Source organism: Primulina tabacum, chromosome 5, assembly GCF_025594145.1.
Source record: "Primulina tabacum isolate GXHZ01 chromosome 5, ASM2559414v2, whole genome shotgun sequence".
NCBI classification, from domain to species: domain Eukaryota; kingdom Viridiplantae; phylum Streptophyta; class Magnoliopsida; order Lamiales; family Gesneriaceae; genus Primulina; species Primulina tabacum.
This window is the reverse complement of record NC_134554.1, coordinates 527,200-544,994: the sequence shown is the minus strand read 5'-3', so window position 1 is coordinate 544,994 and position 17,795 is coordinate 527,200. Positions and strand designations below refer to the sequence as shown.

Genomic DNA, 17,795 nt, shown 5'->3' with positions numbered 1-17,795 from the left:
TCACTAGCATAACTTTAGATAAGATGAAAAGAACTAAGTAGCTAACAGAAAATAGATGACAGGGAGATCGATTAACAGAGACATTTTATCAACAATCTTGCCTTAACTCGGTCATTTATTCCCATTTCATCAAATTTTGAAGCATTAGCGCACACATAAAACTTGTTCCATGTATCGGGCAATCATAGAAGTGAATTGTTAAGATCCAAAATATTCTTCCTAAATCCTAACCATGTCATTCCAACTAATATTAGATAAATATTTTCCTCTACATTCACCATTACAAGTAACAACTCACCCGAACTTTCCTAATCATTGCACTTTAGTAGCATTATCTAAAAATTTCATCAAATGCAATTCAGAAAATATAAAAATAAAACATCTGGTAGAGCCAGAGAAAAATTCAACTTTTATTAGCTCAATAGCAACATATCGCGTCCGTAAATTATGAGGAACATGGCCATTCTAAAAAAAAGCTGAATAGAGCTCACAAATGACCGAGAAAGTTAAAATCGTTACAGTTGAATACATAAGTGCATTAAAGAAATTTGCTGTAGTTTTCCTGCAAAAAGAATATTGATGCTAAAAAATACAGCATGAATCAACTACTCCCCTCTTCCACCACCACCCATTCCACATACAAGCGAAAATTTCTTGAAATATCGATTCACATTTCAGAAATTTGTATGATCAGCAAAGAACCAACCTCGATTTTTTGGAGTTCCGGACTCCGGAGTAACATACAAAATTTTAAACTTTAGATATAGATTTTTTCTCCTATTCAAAGAATTACGCTTGTGTTAGGACAGGTATAGTATAAACTAGATTTAATGCTACAACACCGAGAAGTGCGAGAATTGAGAAGGAAACGAATTCCCAATAAGTAGATTTTGCAAGAGCGGAGAAAGCAAATCGATTATCGGAGTTAATAGTTAGCTTCGCATTAATGAACAGAAGTATCGCCTGCTTTATGGAGTTCAAACTCGTATACGGCCGCCCATTCGGCCCGTTCACCTCCCATTTCCACCATAGTTTCTGGGCCCACGTCGATGCAGAACAATATGTCATCACTTGAAAATACTACCGGATGTAGTGCGTAACCGTCGCCGTGATGTGATGGCGGCGCTACCGTTGGAGAAGCGGAGGTTTGACCCCCTGTGACATCCATGCTTTTGACCTCTTTCTTTGAAGTCTTGTTTTGGTCATAGCTCTAATGAGTTGGATGTGAATAGAGTCGAGTAGAGTTTTTTGTGCCCGGATCTATATCCGATCTATTGGGTTTATCTAGGCCCATTGAAAAGTTAAACGATGGGCCTGGGTCTGTTAAATGATGGGCCGAGGTTTCAGATTCCGGTCCGTCCTTTTAATTTTCTCCTTTTTAAAATTTTTTAAATTCTTAAAATTGCATGAAAGGAATCCTAATGAAATTTACTATGTAATTATACATAAAATATAGAAAGAATTATCCTAAGTGTGTGTTTATCATCATTGTTATAAATTTATTTTAATTCAGAATTTATGCTATAATAAGAGATCGATATAACTGATATAGTTTATATATGTGTGTGTGAGAGCCTCCTGCGTATTGATTATATATAAAATTATGAATGCATTGGGTTGTTTTTTATGTGGATTTCGTTTTTGCGACGTAAATATTTCTGGTGTTCTTTGGCAGTGTGGAAATTAAATATTTAAATAGAATGGAAAAGTACGTGTTTCCATCAAAAGTATTTTTGGACTTGTCATAAACAATTAAATTAAATTAAATTATTGCTAAGAATATATTATATATAAACAGCCAAACATTAAAAAAAAAATTGACAGTAATTGCAGAGTTCCATCGCTGCACAACAAAGAGTTTAATTAATTGCATCGAGGTACATTTTTATACACGTAGAAAATATATTATACCATAAAATAAATAAATAAATTATACGCAGTTTAACATTTGAATGAGACGAGCCCTTATAAATAATGATTTGTCATAATATTTTTTTTTATTAATTTCCTTTTCTTTTTTATGTGTCTAGAGTGGAATATTAATTTTCTGTAGGCATCAGACGCCACGGATTATCATTTATTTGTTTTTTGTTTTTTGTTTTTTTTTTTCATTTTTCAACCAGTACCCTGCGGTGGTTAATAAATAAAATTTTTAAAAAAATGTTCCACCGACAGACGCATCCAAATTTGTCATTGCATGCATCGTCGGTTGCATTCAAGGATTTTAAGAAAAATAAAAAAGGAACAAAAATATTATTTTAGAATTTGTGGTAAATTCGCTTCTGCGGAGCTTGATCAATAATATATATGTTTCTTTTTCGATATTTTGATTGGGGCGTTGATGTCTATAGGCAACCATAAAGTATCCAGTGGTTACGATGGAGTTTTCTATCTACTGTTTCTGATACAACATACACAAAGGTCTGGTGCACTGTCATGCTAAGCTCGACTCAACAGAAATTTAGTATGCCTGTTAATTTTTAAGATTGAGTTCGATAAAAAATATATATATGTATATACATACTAAAGTATATATATCATACACATGTAAAAGTCGAGTTCGACTCGACTAAATATTCGAACTACTTAAACTCGGCTCAAACTAGGACAAATCGATCTCGAGTCGAATTTTGACTGAGTAGCTTACAGACCTACTGCCGACAAGGATGTAGGCCATACATGTGCACGTTATTCTTATTTCTTTATTTAGAATAAATTAGCATAAACCCATTGATCTATACTTGATTTGCATTACAAACTAATGAAATATTCTCAAACTTGAATCACGAGCTACGGGTGAATTTTCAATATATTTACATGTTTCAAAATTAAAATGAATTCAATTTTGAATGTCAAGCAATTTGCTAAATATAGTTTGATGATGTTATTTGAGAATTTCAGTTCAAAATAGATTATTTCTTGAATATTGATTTTATTCGACAATAAATCTCACATTTGATTCGTCTCTTCTTTCTTTCTTTCTTTTTTTATTTGTTTTCGCATATTAAATAAATAATATTTTTTGCATAATTGTTGGGAATAAAAACGTTTTCGGTTTACAAGTTACATCAATGATTAAAAATTATTTCTATTATTCATTGCACTAATATGAGAATAAGGATATGATAAGATAGACAGTTTTTTGTGCCTGTAAATTTACGATAATAGAGTTTTTTTTCATTATTTAATATTAAATAAAATAAAAAGTGTAATAATGATTTCATATTTATATTATATATATAAACATAAATTGGTTGAAAAACAACCTCCAAACAGGACCAATCATTATTTCTTTGGAGGTTGAGGAAGAATTGTGTATTAATTATAAGAAAATGATTTTATATAAAAAAAAAAAAGAGAAATTACCATGCAAAATTTTGTCTGCCCACGAACCATGCACGAAATACTTTGAAAATATTGTTTCAACGAGCTATAGGTAGTTACTTTACTTTCTAAGGTTTTACAAACCACCAAAAAAGGTTGTGCTATTAGGGAACCATATGCACTTAATTATTTTGGTGTTACATTAAATACACATTTATATTTATATTTGTACATTAATCTACCAGAGGATCCTCAATGAAAAATTAAAATTACTTGCGACAGTAACAATATATGTGTTGTGTAATCTGTTTACAGGTCATGTTAGTTAAATAGATAACTAAAGCACGCATAGCATGATTTTAAGTTCTTTAATTAGTTGTACACAAAAACTCCAGTGAAACGATATCACAGGTCAATTTTGTGAGACATATATTTTATTTGGGTTATACATGAAAAATATTTTTTTTATGCAAAAAATAATATTTTAGTGTAAATACGAACAATATTGACCTGTAACACGAATAAAGATCCGTGAGACCATCTCACAAGAAACTTGCTCTTAGTTAATATATTATATGATATAACTGAATCATGAATTTTATCTAAATTTTATGTGTGACTTGTGTAATTAATTAGTGGATAGTCTGAGGATATATATAATAATATACTGAATGTGGTTTAATTTGCAAATATACCCTAATTTTATTTTAATAAGAGATGTGATTTCATGAGACGCACTGTATATTATTGAATATGCGGGGCACGTGGATGAATGAATGAAAGTTAAAAAAAAAAAAAAAAATTGTTGCTGTCACAGTGAGGACACGTTAATTGATTGTTAGACAAATTTATATTTATGAAATTACATTTCACATATCGTCTTATGTATGATTTTAACAGTTTTTTTTGTTTGTAATGAGATCATAAACAAATACAAAATTTACATAGGATTTTGAAAATATAGTCTCCATTCCTATTGAATTCTAAATATTAGGGAAAAATATTTTTTATTTTTCGCTTTTCTAAGCGGTATATAATAAATTAAAGATGGTATATTATATTTCAACACTTGGATATTATATTGGTTGGAATGAACTTGCCATCTTCTTAGAATTGGCCCCGCCAATTAAATTGAGTCCTTGGATTTCGGTCATTTTTCTCGGTTTAAATTTTAATATATGTATGTTTCACTTGTCGTCACAAACATTAAATTTTTAGGGTTTTTTTGGTCGTGAAAAATTAAACGTGATGGGGCCAAATATTGACCCTAAACGACTCCGGATTGTAATGTCTTTCGTATCCTTAGTTTAATTATTTAATGGATTTTCGGAACCATAAATGTTATTACTTATCAGTGATTGTCCTATGAAAGTGGGACAAGTTGAAGGTAGTCGTATTTTTTTAAGAAGTTGTAAATACTTTCTCAGTAAAATTGAATGCACAAGGACATTATAAGAATTATAATATATATTCTTTCTGGATATCATTTCGTCGCATTACAAGATAAACGCTCAACATCAGCAGTTTTTCACTATTGTCGTAGCTTGTTTAAAACTATCATTACGCTCATATTGTTAAAGATGAACTCATTTTTTGAGACAACGACCGTTGTCTTTGACTACAAAGAAATTTTGTTAAACAACTTTTTTAATTTAAAAAAAATGTGGAAAAACAATGGTCTTTTTTTCAGATAAAAAAAACAAAAACAAAAAATCATCAACACTATTCAAATAGAAAACACAATCATATACAAGTTTCATATGAACTTTAACTTGGAATTATGTAACAATCAGTACCAGATTTCAAAAGAACAGTAGGCCATTGCACAAACTCGAACTAAGATTCTATCACGGACCAGTTTCATAAAAATGGGTACATCTCTTTCAAATTTTTATCAAATGATCTGATCCTAGTGCCAAATCAAACATAATACACAGTACTAAAACTTTAGTTCAAAATCCAAAAGCATATGGATCAAGAAACACGTTTTCCAGATCATATATGGACTGCATTTTATTCGTTTCTGTTTTGCCACAATAAGATCATTCCTTTATTTTAGAAGCTATTGTATTCTTTTCCTTTATTTTAGAAGCTATTGTATTCTTTTACACCTCCATTTCACTCCATAAATCATTACAAAACCATCTATTATCAATCTTGAACCGAGAACAAGCTGTTCTATTATTTTACACCTCCATTTAACTCCAAATAATGCAATCAGCTAGGCACAAACATTTCGATTCAACATACAAGTCCAAATACTACCAAAATTCATGAATAGTCTTCGATTATGTTAAAATTCATGGACAAATCAAGCACAAATTGACAACAAGGTTGCACAAATTGTGAACAGACAATGTAACAGAATTGTGATGAGATTGGAATGAGACTGAGAACAAAGAACCTTCAAAGTCACACTAAAAAAGATGTTCAGTAACGGTTTTCAAAAACCATTGTTTTTTTACTCCTCAAAAAAATTTAATATATAACATTTTTGAAAAACTGATGTCTTTTAACTTAAAAAAATCTAAAAATTTAAAGAACACCCTCATATGTAATTGTAACTCCTAAACAAATGCATATAGATAACGATTTATAAAAAAATATTGTATTTTATATGGTAAACAACGTTAATCAACAACATTTGACTAAAACGTTGATGAAGCCTCAAAAACATGTTTATAGACAATGGTTTTTTAAAATCGTTGACTTTGACCCATAAAAGAAAACATTTTTTTTATCAAAACTGTCGTTAAAAATAAAAAGACGATTTTTCATAAAATCGTTGTCTTTTAAACGTGATTGAATCCATATTTTCTTGTAGTGTATGTTAGTTTTTACCTGCAGATCAACTAATCAAGTTGTTGATACTCTTGTTGTTAAGAAGACTATTTCTATGATTGGTCTCGTAGGACAGTTACAATTTCACCTACTCCTATGTACGGTGTATTTTCTCAGGATATATTCCTTTGAATTAAAAAAAAAAAAATTTGATTTTAGCCAAAGTAGTACATCAAGAAACCTAGCCTAGGACAATCCCTGATTATGATTGAATAAAAGCTTTGTTGTAAATCAAAATCACTAAACAAGTCGTAAAGCAACAAAAAGTGCGAGAGAGTATAAGCTTTTGTTTACACACCAAGGAAAAGCATTTATGATCTAACTAGGAAAAAGACCAAAGTTCCAATCATTTGTTCAACACCCCTTTACAAATGTTGGACCATTCAGTAAATTCCTAGCTTTAACACCCTCGTTTTTTATTTAACATGGCTATTTTGGATTTCTAATTACTATATTTAATGAGTATAAGAAAGCCTATAGTTTTTTTTTTTTAAAAAATATCTTTCAATTTGAAACCTTAGAAGCTATTAATTTTTCCCAAAAGTAGTCATTGTGATGCGTGGGAGGGAAAGTAACAATTATCTTACTGAAATCATTAAATTTAAGTACTCATTTATAAATTTTTTTATGGAAAATAGCACGATATATTAGGAGAAGTCAACATATGTTTATGACATGATGACTTTTTATTGCTTATCCATTTTAGTGTATACACATTAATCTAATGTTAATACGAAGACTGACTATTTTCTTGAAGTAATTGGTCCAATAAAAATTAATTATGTTGAAATTACATTACTGGCTATGCTAATTTCAACGAGAATATCAATAGTTAACGTATGTTTTTTAACATGACGACGCATTCAAAACACCAATTTTTAGTTTCTCAAAAAAAAAAAAAAAACCCCCCACAGATTTTTTAGGTGAAAAGGTGTCTTTGAATTGAAGATTTTCCCATAAAACGAAACACAATTTCTTACGTTTGAAAATAATTATTACATAGAAAATAAAATTATTGAGAAAAATACTCATCGCCATATATATTTTTTTATTGTTATAATTGGTATATAAGTTCTCCTCACCAATTTTTTTATAAAGAACATATTTTTCCCATAAAACATGAAATTAATAATTATACTGGAAAGGGTATTTGTGTCATTCGATTGTGTCGGCCTATTTAAACCCTATTTAAAGTCCAATAAAGGCATACAGGTTTGGGCCCACCCGTTTACTCAGAGAGCCCAAATCGTCGGTGACTCAGTTAACGTTGCGAGTCGGCTCACTAATTTTATTGCTATTAGTTATTACAAATAATACAAAATTATTCTGCAAATCTCGGAGAGAGAGAGAGAGATTGATATATAAGGCTATGGAGGATGCCAAATCCAATGCGCCTCGAATTTAAGAGCAAAATAGCTTTTAGAGAGAGAGAGAGAGAATTTGAGGAGGAGAAATCGCAATGGCGGACTCCAGCGACTCTGTCTCTGTTGACATGGATTCCATTCCTCTCGCGGGGAAGGTCTAAAGTCAAACTGCGATCACTTTTTTGTGGAATTTCTTGATAATGCTTGTGTATTTATGTCCCGTGATACTTATGCGTGTTTACGTAGTTGTGCTCTGTTTTTTAAACAAGAATTTGGACAGGAATGAGTAGTTTTGGCAACTTTCTATATGCTTCTTTTGCATTTATGTTAGAGGCTGAGTTGTTGTCACATTTGGGGAATGGAGTTTATGTTTTCGTAAACTTTAATTCAGCAGTGCTTTTTATTTTGGGGAGCTAAATCTTCTTTCATTCTTATGTACATATTGTATAAAATCGATATATAACTGCAGTTTTTCTATTTGTGGATTCGGATGATGAAAGGAACTTGTTTGAATAGCACTTTGCGTCTTTGCCGTTTTGAATTTATGAGCATTTGACGTTTGATCGAAGTGGGAATACGTGTTGTAGTGCATTTTTTGCAGTAAGATTTTTTTTGCTTTTTGTGGATTCAACTATTTTTTATGCATTTTGTAACTTTCTTAATATTTTTGTCTCTGATCACACAGATATATACTTGAATATGTACCTGTAATTGCTTAATGGTTAATCTTCGACATTATATAACAAAGAAGAAAAGATTTTTTGTTGAAGCATGGGCTGTTGAAGTTCAAGTTGCAAATTGTTTTAAAAATGCGATTTAGATAAGCATCAACTGTGGAGAGTATCGTGTTTCCAAGATAAAAACTCTTAATAAAGCATATATGTAGTGGAAATTATGTGGAGATAGTTTCTCCTTTTTATTAATAGTAATCGAGTAGATTATTTCTGGATGTAGAGAAAACAACAGGGTTGACCTTTGGTCCACTAAGAAATTGTGCTAATAATGTAGCTGGAATTCTTCAAAAAGTACCCTGCACATGGGAAAATTCTGTTGGGTCTCGTCATTTCTATTCATGAGATAGATTGTTCTTCTCAGGAATTTGGCATCAGAATTTAATTAGCTGGTGGAATATTTTGCCTTGATTGGACCCTTTATTTTTCCTATATAGCTGTTTGACTAACTAAGCTTTTTATAATGGCTTGCAGGAGCATATCGTGAAAACTAGCTGTGGTTCTGTCTCAGTTTCAGTTTTTGGAGACCAAGACAAGCCTGCTTTAATTACTTATCCTGATTTAGCTTTAAACCGTGAGTAAAACACGCTAGAAATTAAATCGAAAAATGTTAATATTTTACTGATCCTGAGTCAAGGACCCTTGAATCGTTTTCGGCCCCTTTGTTGTTCTTATTGAAGCCTAAGTTTCTGACCCTCGTAGTTTTGAGGTGCGTCTGTTTGTTTCAACAGAATGCACAAGGTTGACTCTTGTTAATTCACATATATAAATCATAAAAGTATTTCTTCATGAATTCCTGTTTCTTATTTTGTCCGAATTGGTGCAAGATACCCAAGAAAATGAAACGGCAATTATTTGAAATCATTCTATTCAAATCTTGAATTTATTGTTGTTGTAACCCCAAAATTATGTCGCTGGCAGCTAGTTGAAGTATTTCATTTTAGTGGTTGTAAAATGCTTGTTAGATTTGGAAGAGTGGTGTTGACATCTAAATCCTCTTTTGTTTACATGTGCCACCAACCAGATATGTCCTGTTTCCAAGGATTATTATTTTGTCCACAAGCATTTTCTCTTCTTCTTCACAACTTCTGTATCTACCATATCAGTCCTCCTGGGCATGAGGTATGTGCCCCGATTGCTTGATTATTCATCACTGACAAGTGGTGTGTGGATCATTGCTCCTAAGTATATATAATTGAACTGGCCCTTATATGGTAATTATGTAAAATTATTGCAGTTAGGAGCTGCCGTTGCTTGCCCCGAGGAACCCTTGTTATCTGTTGATGATTTAGCTGATCAGATTGCTGAAATCCTTAATTATTTTGGGTAATATAAGTGTTAAAAAAATTTCCCCCTCGCTGATTATTCTGCTCATTGTTTTCCGACCCTTGTTTCTTTATTCAACCTTGTCGCTTGTGAAATTTATTGGAATTATGTTATCTTCGTAGAACATCCAACACTTGATAGGTTGGTTAGTTTGAAGTATATTTTGATATTGGCTTGATTTGATGCGTTGTATTTATTAATTTAACACACGCACTCCCCCCAGCCTTGGTGCGGTGATGTGCCTGGGTGTAACAGCTGGAGCTTATATTATTACCTTGTTTGCTGTAAGTCATTCTTCTGCTTTGACTATCTCAATGTTTGTTTCTCTCTTTCTGCTAATCAAGGTTATGTGCCACTTAACTGCAGTTAAAGTACTCTCAGAGAGTTATGGGTTTGATTCTTGTTTCCCCACTATGCAAAGCACCATCTTGGACAGAGTGGTTTTGGAATAAGGTGGATTTTTCATAAAATATTCTTAAAAGGAACCGTACTTGTTTCATGTTTTCTTTGTTAGTGACTTTGCTTTTTTCCCCAAATGGTATATTGTATTTGCAGGTGATGTCAAATTTACTGTACATATGTGGCATGTGTGGTTTAGCGAAGGATTTATTGCTCATGCGGTATTTCAGCAAGGTATTCTCAGGCATCTTTTTGATGTGACAGTACTATTTGAGATATAGATGAACTCATTGGATTTTAAATGGTTCCACAGGTAGTTCGTGGCAGTGTGGACGTACCAGAGTCAGATGTCGTCCAATCATGCAGAAGAGTGAGTGCCATGCTTTTTATTATTCCTCTATATTAGATGCAATCAATCTCCCATAGTTTGGCATTTCTCTAAGTTCTGCCAAATCTTCAATAACAATAATTGTGCAGTTATTGGGAGAGAGGCAGAGTCCAAATGTGCTACGGTTTCTTGAAGCCCTGAATGGGTACGTTCTTCCACTTTTACATTAGCTTTGAATACGGCAATTGCAGAGAAACATAGTGAACTTAGTGTAGCCTTTTCCTCCCTAACATGAGCTCGACATAATCTTGCATGTTGCACCAAATGCACACCCACATAATCTTGCTGCATAGTATTTCGACCTTAGTCGTCAAAAAAATTGATCTATTACCTTCTGCGGGCAGGAGACCAGACATCACCGATGGGTTAAGTAAACTACAGTGTCGATCCTTAATTTTTGTGGGAGAAAACTCTCCCTTCCACTACGAGGCCCTCCACATGACATCAAAGCTAGACAGGAGATTCAGTGCCCTGGTTGAGGTTTGCGACTCGCCCTTTGAAACTCTACATAACAGATTCCGGGAGCAATTATTTAATATTTATCCTGCAAATTGCTTGACGGATACATGGTGTAGTCTTATAAGACCTTTCACAAAGGTCCCACAATCTGATGTGTGGGACAGAGGCATCATGATTTGGAAAAATACACCGAGGAATCATTTCTTTATAATCCATTCCATATCTGTTTGTACACATGCTCGCAGGTTCAAGCTTGCGGTTCAATGGTTACTGAAGAACAACCGGATGCAATGTTGATACCATTGGAATATTTCCTCATGGGGTTCGGCTTCTACAGACCATATCAATTCGATGTGAGCCCACGAAGCCCCTTGAGTCCAACGAGCATTGCCCCTGAACTCTTCTCACCAGAAAGCATGGGCGTGAAGTTAAAGCCAATCAAAACAAGATTCCATGGAGAATTACAGGTATAAGAAAGTCGAAGCAAATTTTTGTAATCGATGAGTAACCAAAGATCAGCAAATTACAGGAGGCTTGTAGATAAAATAGAGAGACAAATAATCATAAATTCATACAGGAGGAGGTACAAGATAGAGGATGTAAGGTTCCCTAATATTTCTTGAATTTTTTACATTGTAATCATAAGTGTTAGTCGAGAATTAGTAAGTTATCCATACATTTGTGGAACGATTAAAGTATTTGTTTATTAATATATATAATAAAGTGGCGGGCGAAGAACATATTATCAGAGGTTGAGTTCAGCTAAATGAATTTATTATTTTGTTTTCCTTTGTCACACTAATGATTGCTCGTCAGTGTTTTCGTTTGGTGATGCTTATGATGAGGAATGCTTTGCGATATTGTTTTTTAGTTGTACGACGTCGGTAAATTGGCATCGACTTTCCTCTTAATTCACGAATTCTTTATAACATATAGATATATTTCGAAAAATGATTGATGGATTTAATTCAGAAGAAGTGAAATGAAATTCAAATGATTTTTATTTTGAGTGTATTTGAAATTCACGATATTTTTTTTATTAAAATCGTATAGTTTGACATGAATTCCATAATTTGATCACATCAAAGAAAGACAATTTTAAATTCAGCATGTCAAATTTACGATCTTATTGTATTCTTGAGTCATGCACACGCACTGACGCACATGTACACGCACTCTCGACTCTTCACATTGGATATCAGAAACTCAAAATTGCAAATTCTAAATATACAGTGATAACAATATGCTCCAAATTTCTACTGAAATTGATGATAATATCGATATAGAGTCGATCATTAGCTAAATTATATATATATATATTTCATCCGTGTCAATTCATGGTAAATCTCCCGTTCTCGAAGAGAACATGACTTGTGCGGGTACCATTAGACTCCGTTGAGTCTTTCTTCTGTTCATCTCTGCATACATTTCCTCTATCATTGGTTTCCACAGCCGAACACGAGCATTTATAAACCAATTCGACACCTTGGAATTTCAACAAAGAAACAGTAAGAAATTCTTCTTTGCCTAAACCTGCTCAAGAGGGGAAAACAAAAAGGTGTCGTTTGAGTTGGCATACCTGACTCCTTGTTAATCCGCTTTTCAATGCAAGAAGATGTTTTTCTGTATCTTTAGGGTACCTGTAATGGCATCGTTCATCATTTACAGGAATTCGAGTTTTCTTAAAACACGCCATTATAGAAAAATCTTCATCCAAAAATGCCATTAGGATCTGACCAAACAAAGCTGATGCTGTCAAAATTTTAGGTATTTTAGTTATCTTGTAAGTACAAAACCCATTCAATATGGCATAAACTTCAGTCATTTAACCATAATTCTCAGGTTACTGAGCCTTTTTCAAGCCTCCGAGTATGTGGTATCACGTGAGAGAAGTCGCTTTAGGCTTAGCACGTAAAAATATACGGAGAAAGGGGGGTAGTGTTGAAGATGCTTACGGATGAAGAAAATTTTGAAACATCCATGCCCTCAAAACCGACACAGATCTTTCGGGTAGTCCTCTTTGTGGCCTCCACAGCTGAGGATCTCTCTTCCTTAGCTGCTGGAGGGCCCATTGTTTTTGAACCAACAACATTTCAAATGACTTTTCTTGTAGTTCGCACTCGGTAAAGTTCGCACTAATTTCAAGAATGCGGCAGCTAATTCTCTCCCTAAGGTTTTTGTACATTGAAGCAATGGTAGGGAGAGCAAATCGAGCATGTATATTCGGCTCCAACTGTGTCACTGCGTGAAATGCAGATATTACTGTGTGAACCTCATCCAAGCAGTGGTTGTATTGATCATCAACCTAATGACAACACAAGATTATACATAAAATCTAAGGGAGGAAAAATATTAATCGGAATGGTACACGAAATCTTGAAATAGTAATGGCTGTTATACCACTTGCAGTAAAGCCAGTAAATGTCTCTTCTTGGCTTCAACCCCTCGTTGTATGAGATTGTTTCGGGAAATGACTCCATACCCTCGGTCAATACCATCGGAGAAATCAAGGGCCGAGAATCCTCGTTCAGATGGACAACTTGAAGAAAACGAAACATTTATTCCATTGCCAATACAGGTGGATGTATAGCTCAAAAGGGCATAACGAGCAATGTCGGCAAGAATTTCTTGCATTGCCAGGAAAAATCTTGATCCAGACAACAGTGATAGCTGAAGTGGCTTGTCAGAGTTAAAGCTCAACGACGGATTATTGCTGCTACAAGATGTTTGTTCTGATCCCACATGTTTTCTATGCAAAGCATAGCTTGTTACCGAGCTCATTTCGGAGCATTGTTCCCGAATCAAAGTTCCAGGAGCTACAGAACGTTGACACGTTGAAAGACTCAAGCACAACTCACTGTGAGAGGCACCTGGACTACTGAAATCCATGCCCGCTGTATTTTGAGATAAAATCCATTCATTGGGGGCAGAGTTTTCAGTTCCATTTCTTCCCACGATTCTCCTAAAAAGTTCTTGACTTGTGAATTTATTGAAATTCCATTTAGTTCTCCGGTCAAAGGGTGAGCCTTCGTAACCGTAATTCATAGTCTCAAAGGAAGAACTCGCAACATTGGAAGAGTGATTAGGAACAGTACTGTTTGGGTATTCGAGGGGATAAGCACAAGAATCCAAAGTTGTTAGCTTTTGATGATCCTCAAAGGTGCCATATCTCGCAACTGAAATGGAGTGAAGGGCTGCAGCACCAGAAATAGGGATCCCCTCCATAAATAGCTCTGGACTTTGAAAGTTTCTTACTAAGGGATATGATGTTCCGACGGAGTAATCTCTAACAGCATCCGACCCTGAATGCACTTTCCAAATTGCAACAGAACTTGCTGCCGCGGGACGAATCCTTATTTGCCCACAATCAGAATTGGGTAGAGGCAGAGAAAAACCAGTCACAACATTTTGGCCTAGTCTATCAACCGAACCAGAATAATTGAGGGGCACTAAGGATGATCGCAGCATGCTTACATCTGCAACAACAGAATGCAATCCACCAGCGTCTGTCTGCATATTTTTATGATTGGTTTCTTCCAATACTGAGTTGCAAGGAATAAAAATTTTGAAATTAAAATTTTGCAACGATTCTGAGAATTGATATTTCTGTTTAAGATCATCTTGAAATAAAGCCCATTTCTCACCCTTCCGCATAGAATATTCCAGCAAAGAAAAGGGTGAACTAAGAAATAATTATTTCTCTCTCTCTTTTTTTTTTGAAGTCTAACAAACGTAGATTCGTAATATATTCTTGTTATAGCTAAAAGGGAGTCGAGTGCTAAGTGCGAAGATAGCATCAAAATCATCATTTCGACTTGTTTTATTCAAGAAATACACGTCAATATAATGAAACATGGAAAAGGAAACAAAGAAGAGGATAATACGTTTACTTTCTTTGTAAAAGCTTGGAAGATGATTCAGTAAGAAATCATCACATCTAAAGCAGTGCGGTGGTACGCCAGATCATCTTCAATTACTTTTCATGGATAGCATCAAAATCTTTAAAAGTGAGGTCGAATACAGATATAGTAATCAAGAAAATTAAACAAGTTCTATCTCACGTTAATGTTTGGCATTGAAACAGAAGTCTTAACAAATCGAACTTTTTTCAATCACATTGGTATATATTCATCTGAATGCTTCATAAATATAACAAAATCCAGCAATTTTCTCAAGAACAATGTCAAAATGACCAGAGATTACTTACACAAACCTTGTTATCCTAGGGGAGAGAGAACGGGCAGCTGGTTTTTCTTCAAGATTTCGCTGATAATAAGATGCAAAAGAGGTGAAATATTGGGCAAGTATAAAAATAATAATAATAATACCGACTTTTGGAATAAATAATTAAAGGAAACAAATTATGTGTTTCAAATAACAGAGCCAAAATGAAGGAGAAAGTTTCTACACAGAATAAGAACAGGAAGGAAATCATTGGTTACCCTTTATATCCCTAAACAGGGTAAAAAATAAAAAATCAGTGACAGCGTTGAAGTGTGCTGTTTTTTTACCTTCGTATAATAAAAAATAAAGTTGTAAGAAAGCTAACATTGAGCAAGTTCCTCGTGCAAAAACCAGTGCAAAGTACTCACCACTCAACCCCACCACTTTCATAAAAAACTACATAACAGAGAATAAAAGGCCAGACGCAAAAGGTGAGGTGTTTAATTTTCATGCATGAAGGAAAGAAAGGAAAAGAAAAGGGAGAGATTTATTTTCATTTTATCAAAGGATTCAAAAACCAAGAAACGGTGTGGTTCAGAACCTCAGACCCCGTCAAGAATCATGATCTCCACAAGTACAAGCAATACAATCTCCTCTCTTTCTTAAAAAGTCTCTTCTTTTCAACATGAATAAGACTAATTAACCAGAGGGTTTTCATTTTCATCTCTTAAAACACAAAACGGCCATGTAATTGAAAGGACAATCACTATACAGACCAGCCCCATCAAAGGCAAGAAAGGAACTGTTGAAAAGCAGGGAAAAAGCAGAGAAGTAGGCAAATAGGGGACGGGGGTTTGATAAAAATCATAAAATGAATAAATGGACCCATTGAAAATAAGAGACAGATACTAAGAGCCACAAAAAAATAGAGTTATCATAACAATCACTTTTGTTTTTATTGAAATTTCATTGATTTATTTAGGAGTGACAGAACCCGGTTTAAAAGGGGTCCCACGTGGAAACGCTCTTTAATGGAACTTTAACTGTAGCTGGTCGTGACCAAGAAACCACCGGTTCAGAGGAAAGACTGTTGATATTTTGTTCCTGCTATACCCAAACCTGCCTTACACTCTGCTATGAGTAAGGACTAATTCGTGGCTTCAAAGATGACTCTTTGGCCTTTAGACTCGCTTCCGCGACTTCGCCCTTTAAGTGACAAGGGGGTGAGGTAAGGAGTAGTAGTTGAGTGGCTCGGTCAGCTGCAGTTTGAGCGGCAAAAGGTGTGCCTCTTCTCGTACCCTTGAATCCCCCCCCCCCCCCCGCCCTCTCTCGCATACACAAACGCACTTCTGATCTCTCCTCGTTACAATTAAATTACACACAGCTCTGCTACCTTTCATCCAGCAGCAAACAAAATATCCGGATTCCCCACTGCTAAAACCCCTGCACATGCCAGTATTTTTACTTATAGCGGAAGCATTTTCACGGGGATAAAAAAGGACTTTACTTTTTAACCACAATGAGTAGTTAAAGAGAGCCAAGGAGAGTAAATTAAGTTAGGTAAGAAAACAATATACTTTTGCCACTTCAACCAAACAACTAAACCCTTTAAAGATTGATGGTTGAAGAAAAACACAGAGTTTCACACTGTGGCACTACAGATACATCATAATAATACAGTAGAGAAACGGAAATGTTTCAGAGAGAAACAGGAGGAATCGTACGATACCGATGGTGGTGATGATGCTAGCAAATTTGGAGGGGATCTCATGGGAAGGAAGATCTTTGACGAATTTATACGCGTTCATGCAATTAATTAAGTTAGATCGTGCAGACTTGAAAAGCATATGCTTCCACTTTAATGATAGACTAATAAACAGTAAATACGACGAACGTTACAATTTTCTAATTATAACATTAAATATAAATTAAAAATGTAAACATATTGTTGAATAACTTATTTTTTGTGATAAATAAACAATAATTTATTATATTAGAACAAGCTGTCTTATTCGTGTATTCAGATATTCGATCGTTCTGACAAAGACAAAGAGCAACACACTAACGATGTTCCTGAGTAAATAATTGCAAGTTATTTAATCTCTCTGTCGGTAAAGCAACTCAACTAGTTACAATAAACAAATTTGTCACTTGATCGGACCGTTAAGAGGTATACTAAAATAATTCTCGATCGGACAAAAATAAGGATATTTGTGAAAATTAAAAGATCAGTCGATAACATAGAATATAAATATTGCACATATTGTACCAACTCTCATCTAATCTAAGATATTTCATGTGACCGTTGTCTCACAACTTTTGTACGAAATGGACTTTTAAAAGTATAAAAGCAGGAAATACATTAAATAGCATTTAATGACAGCTGCAGCACGTAACAGTGACATGTTCATATTGTCGGACTACAGTGCAAAGAGTCGTTGAACGAGAAAAATGACTCAGGTATTGTATATAAAGAATGCATGCAAGAACTCGATACAGAAAAAAGATACATTCGATGCAAAAAAATCAAAAAGAAAGCTTGCAAACTCAAAATTTTTTGAGCATACTTTTCATATATATCATACACTACTCATCATCTCTTTCTTCAATATATAATCATATCTACAAGGATCATTCGAAGCTTAAAAACAATTACTCGATCATTTTCTGCCAAAGACAATTCGAGGAGTTGCAAATATTTTGAATGTTATGATTCATTCTTTGTTATATCCGTGATGTTTTGGTCGTTTCGAATGAATGTAAAGTTAAATTTGGATTTAGAGAATTGAAGAAAAGTTA

The 17,795-nt window shown here is 34.0% G+C and overlaps 2 protein-coding genes across 3 annotated transcripts; one reads left to right on the top strand and one right to left on the bottom strand.

Moving 5' to 3' along the window:
- Window positions 1–7,503: 7,503 nt before the first annotated feature.
- On the top strand, window positions 7,504–11,616 carry LOC142545156 (protein NDL2-like). 2 transcript variants are annotated; one of them, XM_075652151.1, is made up of 11 exons: window positions 7,504–7,684; window positions 8,735–8,834; window positions 9,285–9,382; window positions 9,498–9,586; window positions 9,810–9,870; window positions 9,953–10,039; window positions 10,142–10,219; window positions 10,299–10,355; window positions 10,463–10,518; window positions 10,718–10,853; window positions 11,078–11,616. In XM_075652151.1, exons 1-11 carry the CDS (start codon window positions 7,625–7,627, stop codon window positions 11,303–11,305), a joined length of 1,050 nt encoding a protein of 349 aa, XP_075508266.1. In that variant the 5' UTR covers window positions 7,504–7,624; the 3' UTR covers window positions 11,306–11,616. The 2 variants fall into 2 exon arrangements, with proteins under 2 accessions (XP_075508266.1, XP_075508265.1); XM_075652150.1 differs by having other exon boundaries at window positions 10,718–11,616.
- A 414-nt stretch (window positions 11,617–12,030) lies between these two features.
- On the bottom strand, window positions 12,031–15,879 carry LOC142545155 (homeobox protein ATH1-like). Its single transcript, XM_075652149.1, is given in 7 exon segments — window positions 12,031–12,224; window positions 12,227–12,317; window positions 12,412–12,472; window positions 12,788–13,137; window positions 13,233–14,374; window positions 15,046–15,098; window positions 15,344–15,879. Coding segments are annotated over 5 exon segments (1,680 nt in total). The 5' UTR covers window positions 14,349–14,374; window positions 15,046–15,098; window positions 15,344–15,879; the 3' UTR covers window positions 12,031–12,162.
- Between the last annotated feature and the right edge of the window lie 1,916 nt (window positions 15,880–17,795).

Bases quoted from the DNA above. Each gene is read 5' to 3' on its own strand.
- LOC142545156 (XM_075652150.1), top strand. From the start codon at position 7,625: ATGGCGGACTCCAGCGACTCTGTCTCTGTTGACATGGATTCCATTCCT. The intron at 7,685-8,734 runs GTCTAAAGTCAA...AATGGCTTGCAG, and splicing joins CCATTCCTCTCGCGGGGAAG to GAGCATATCGTGAAAACTAG. The intron at 9,383-9,497 runs GTATGTGCCCCG...AAATTATTGCAG, and splicing joins TCAGTCCTCCTGGGCATGAG to TTAGGAGCTGCCGTTGCTTG.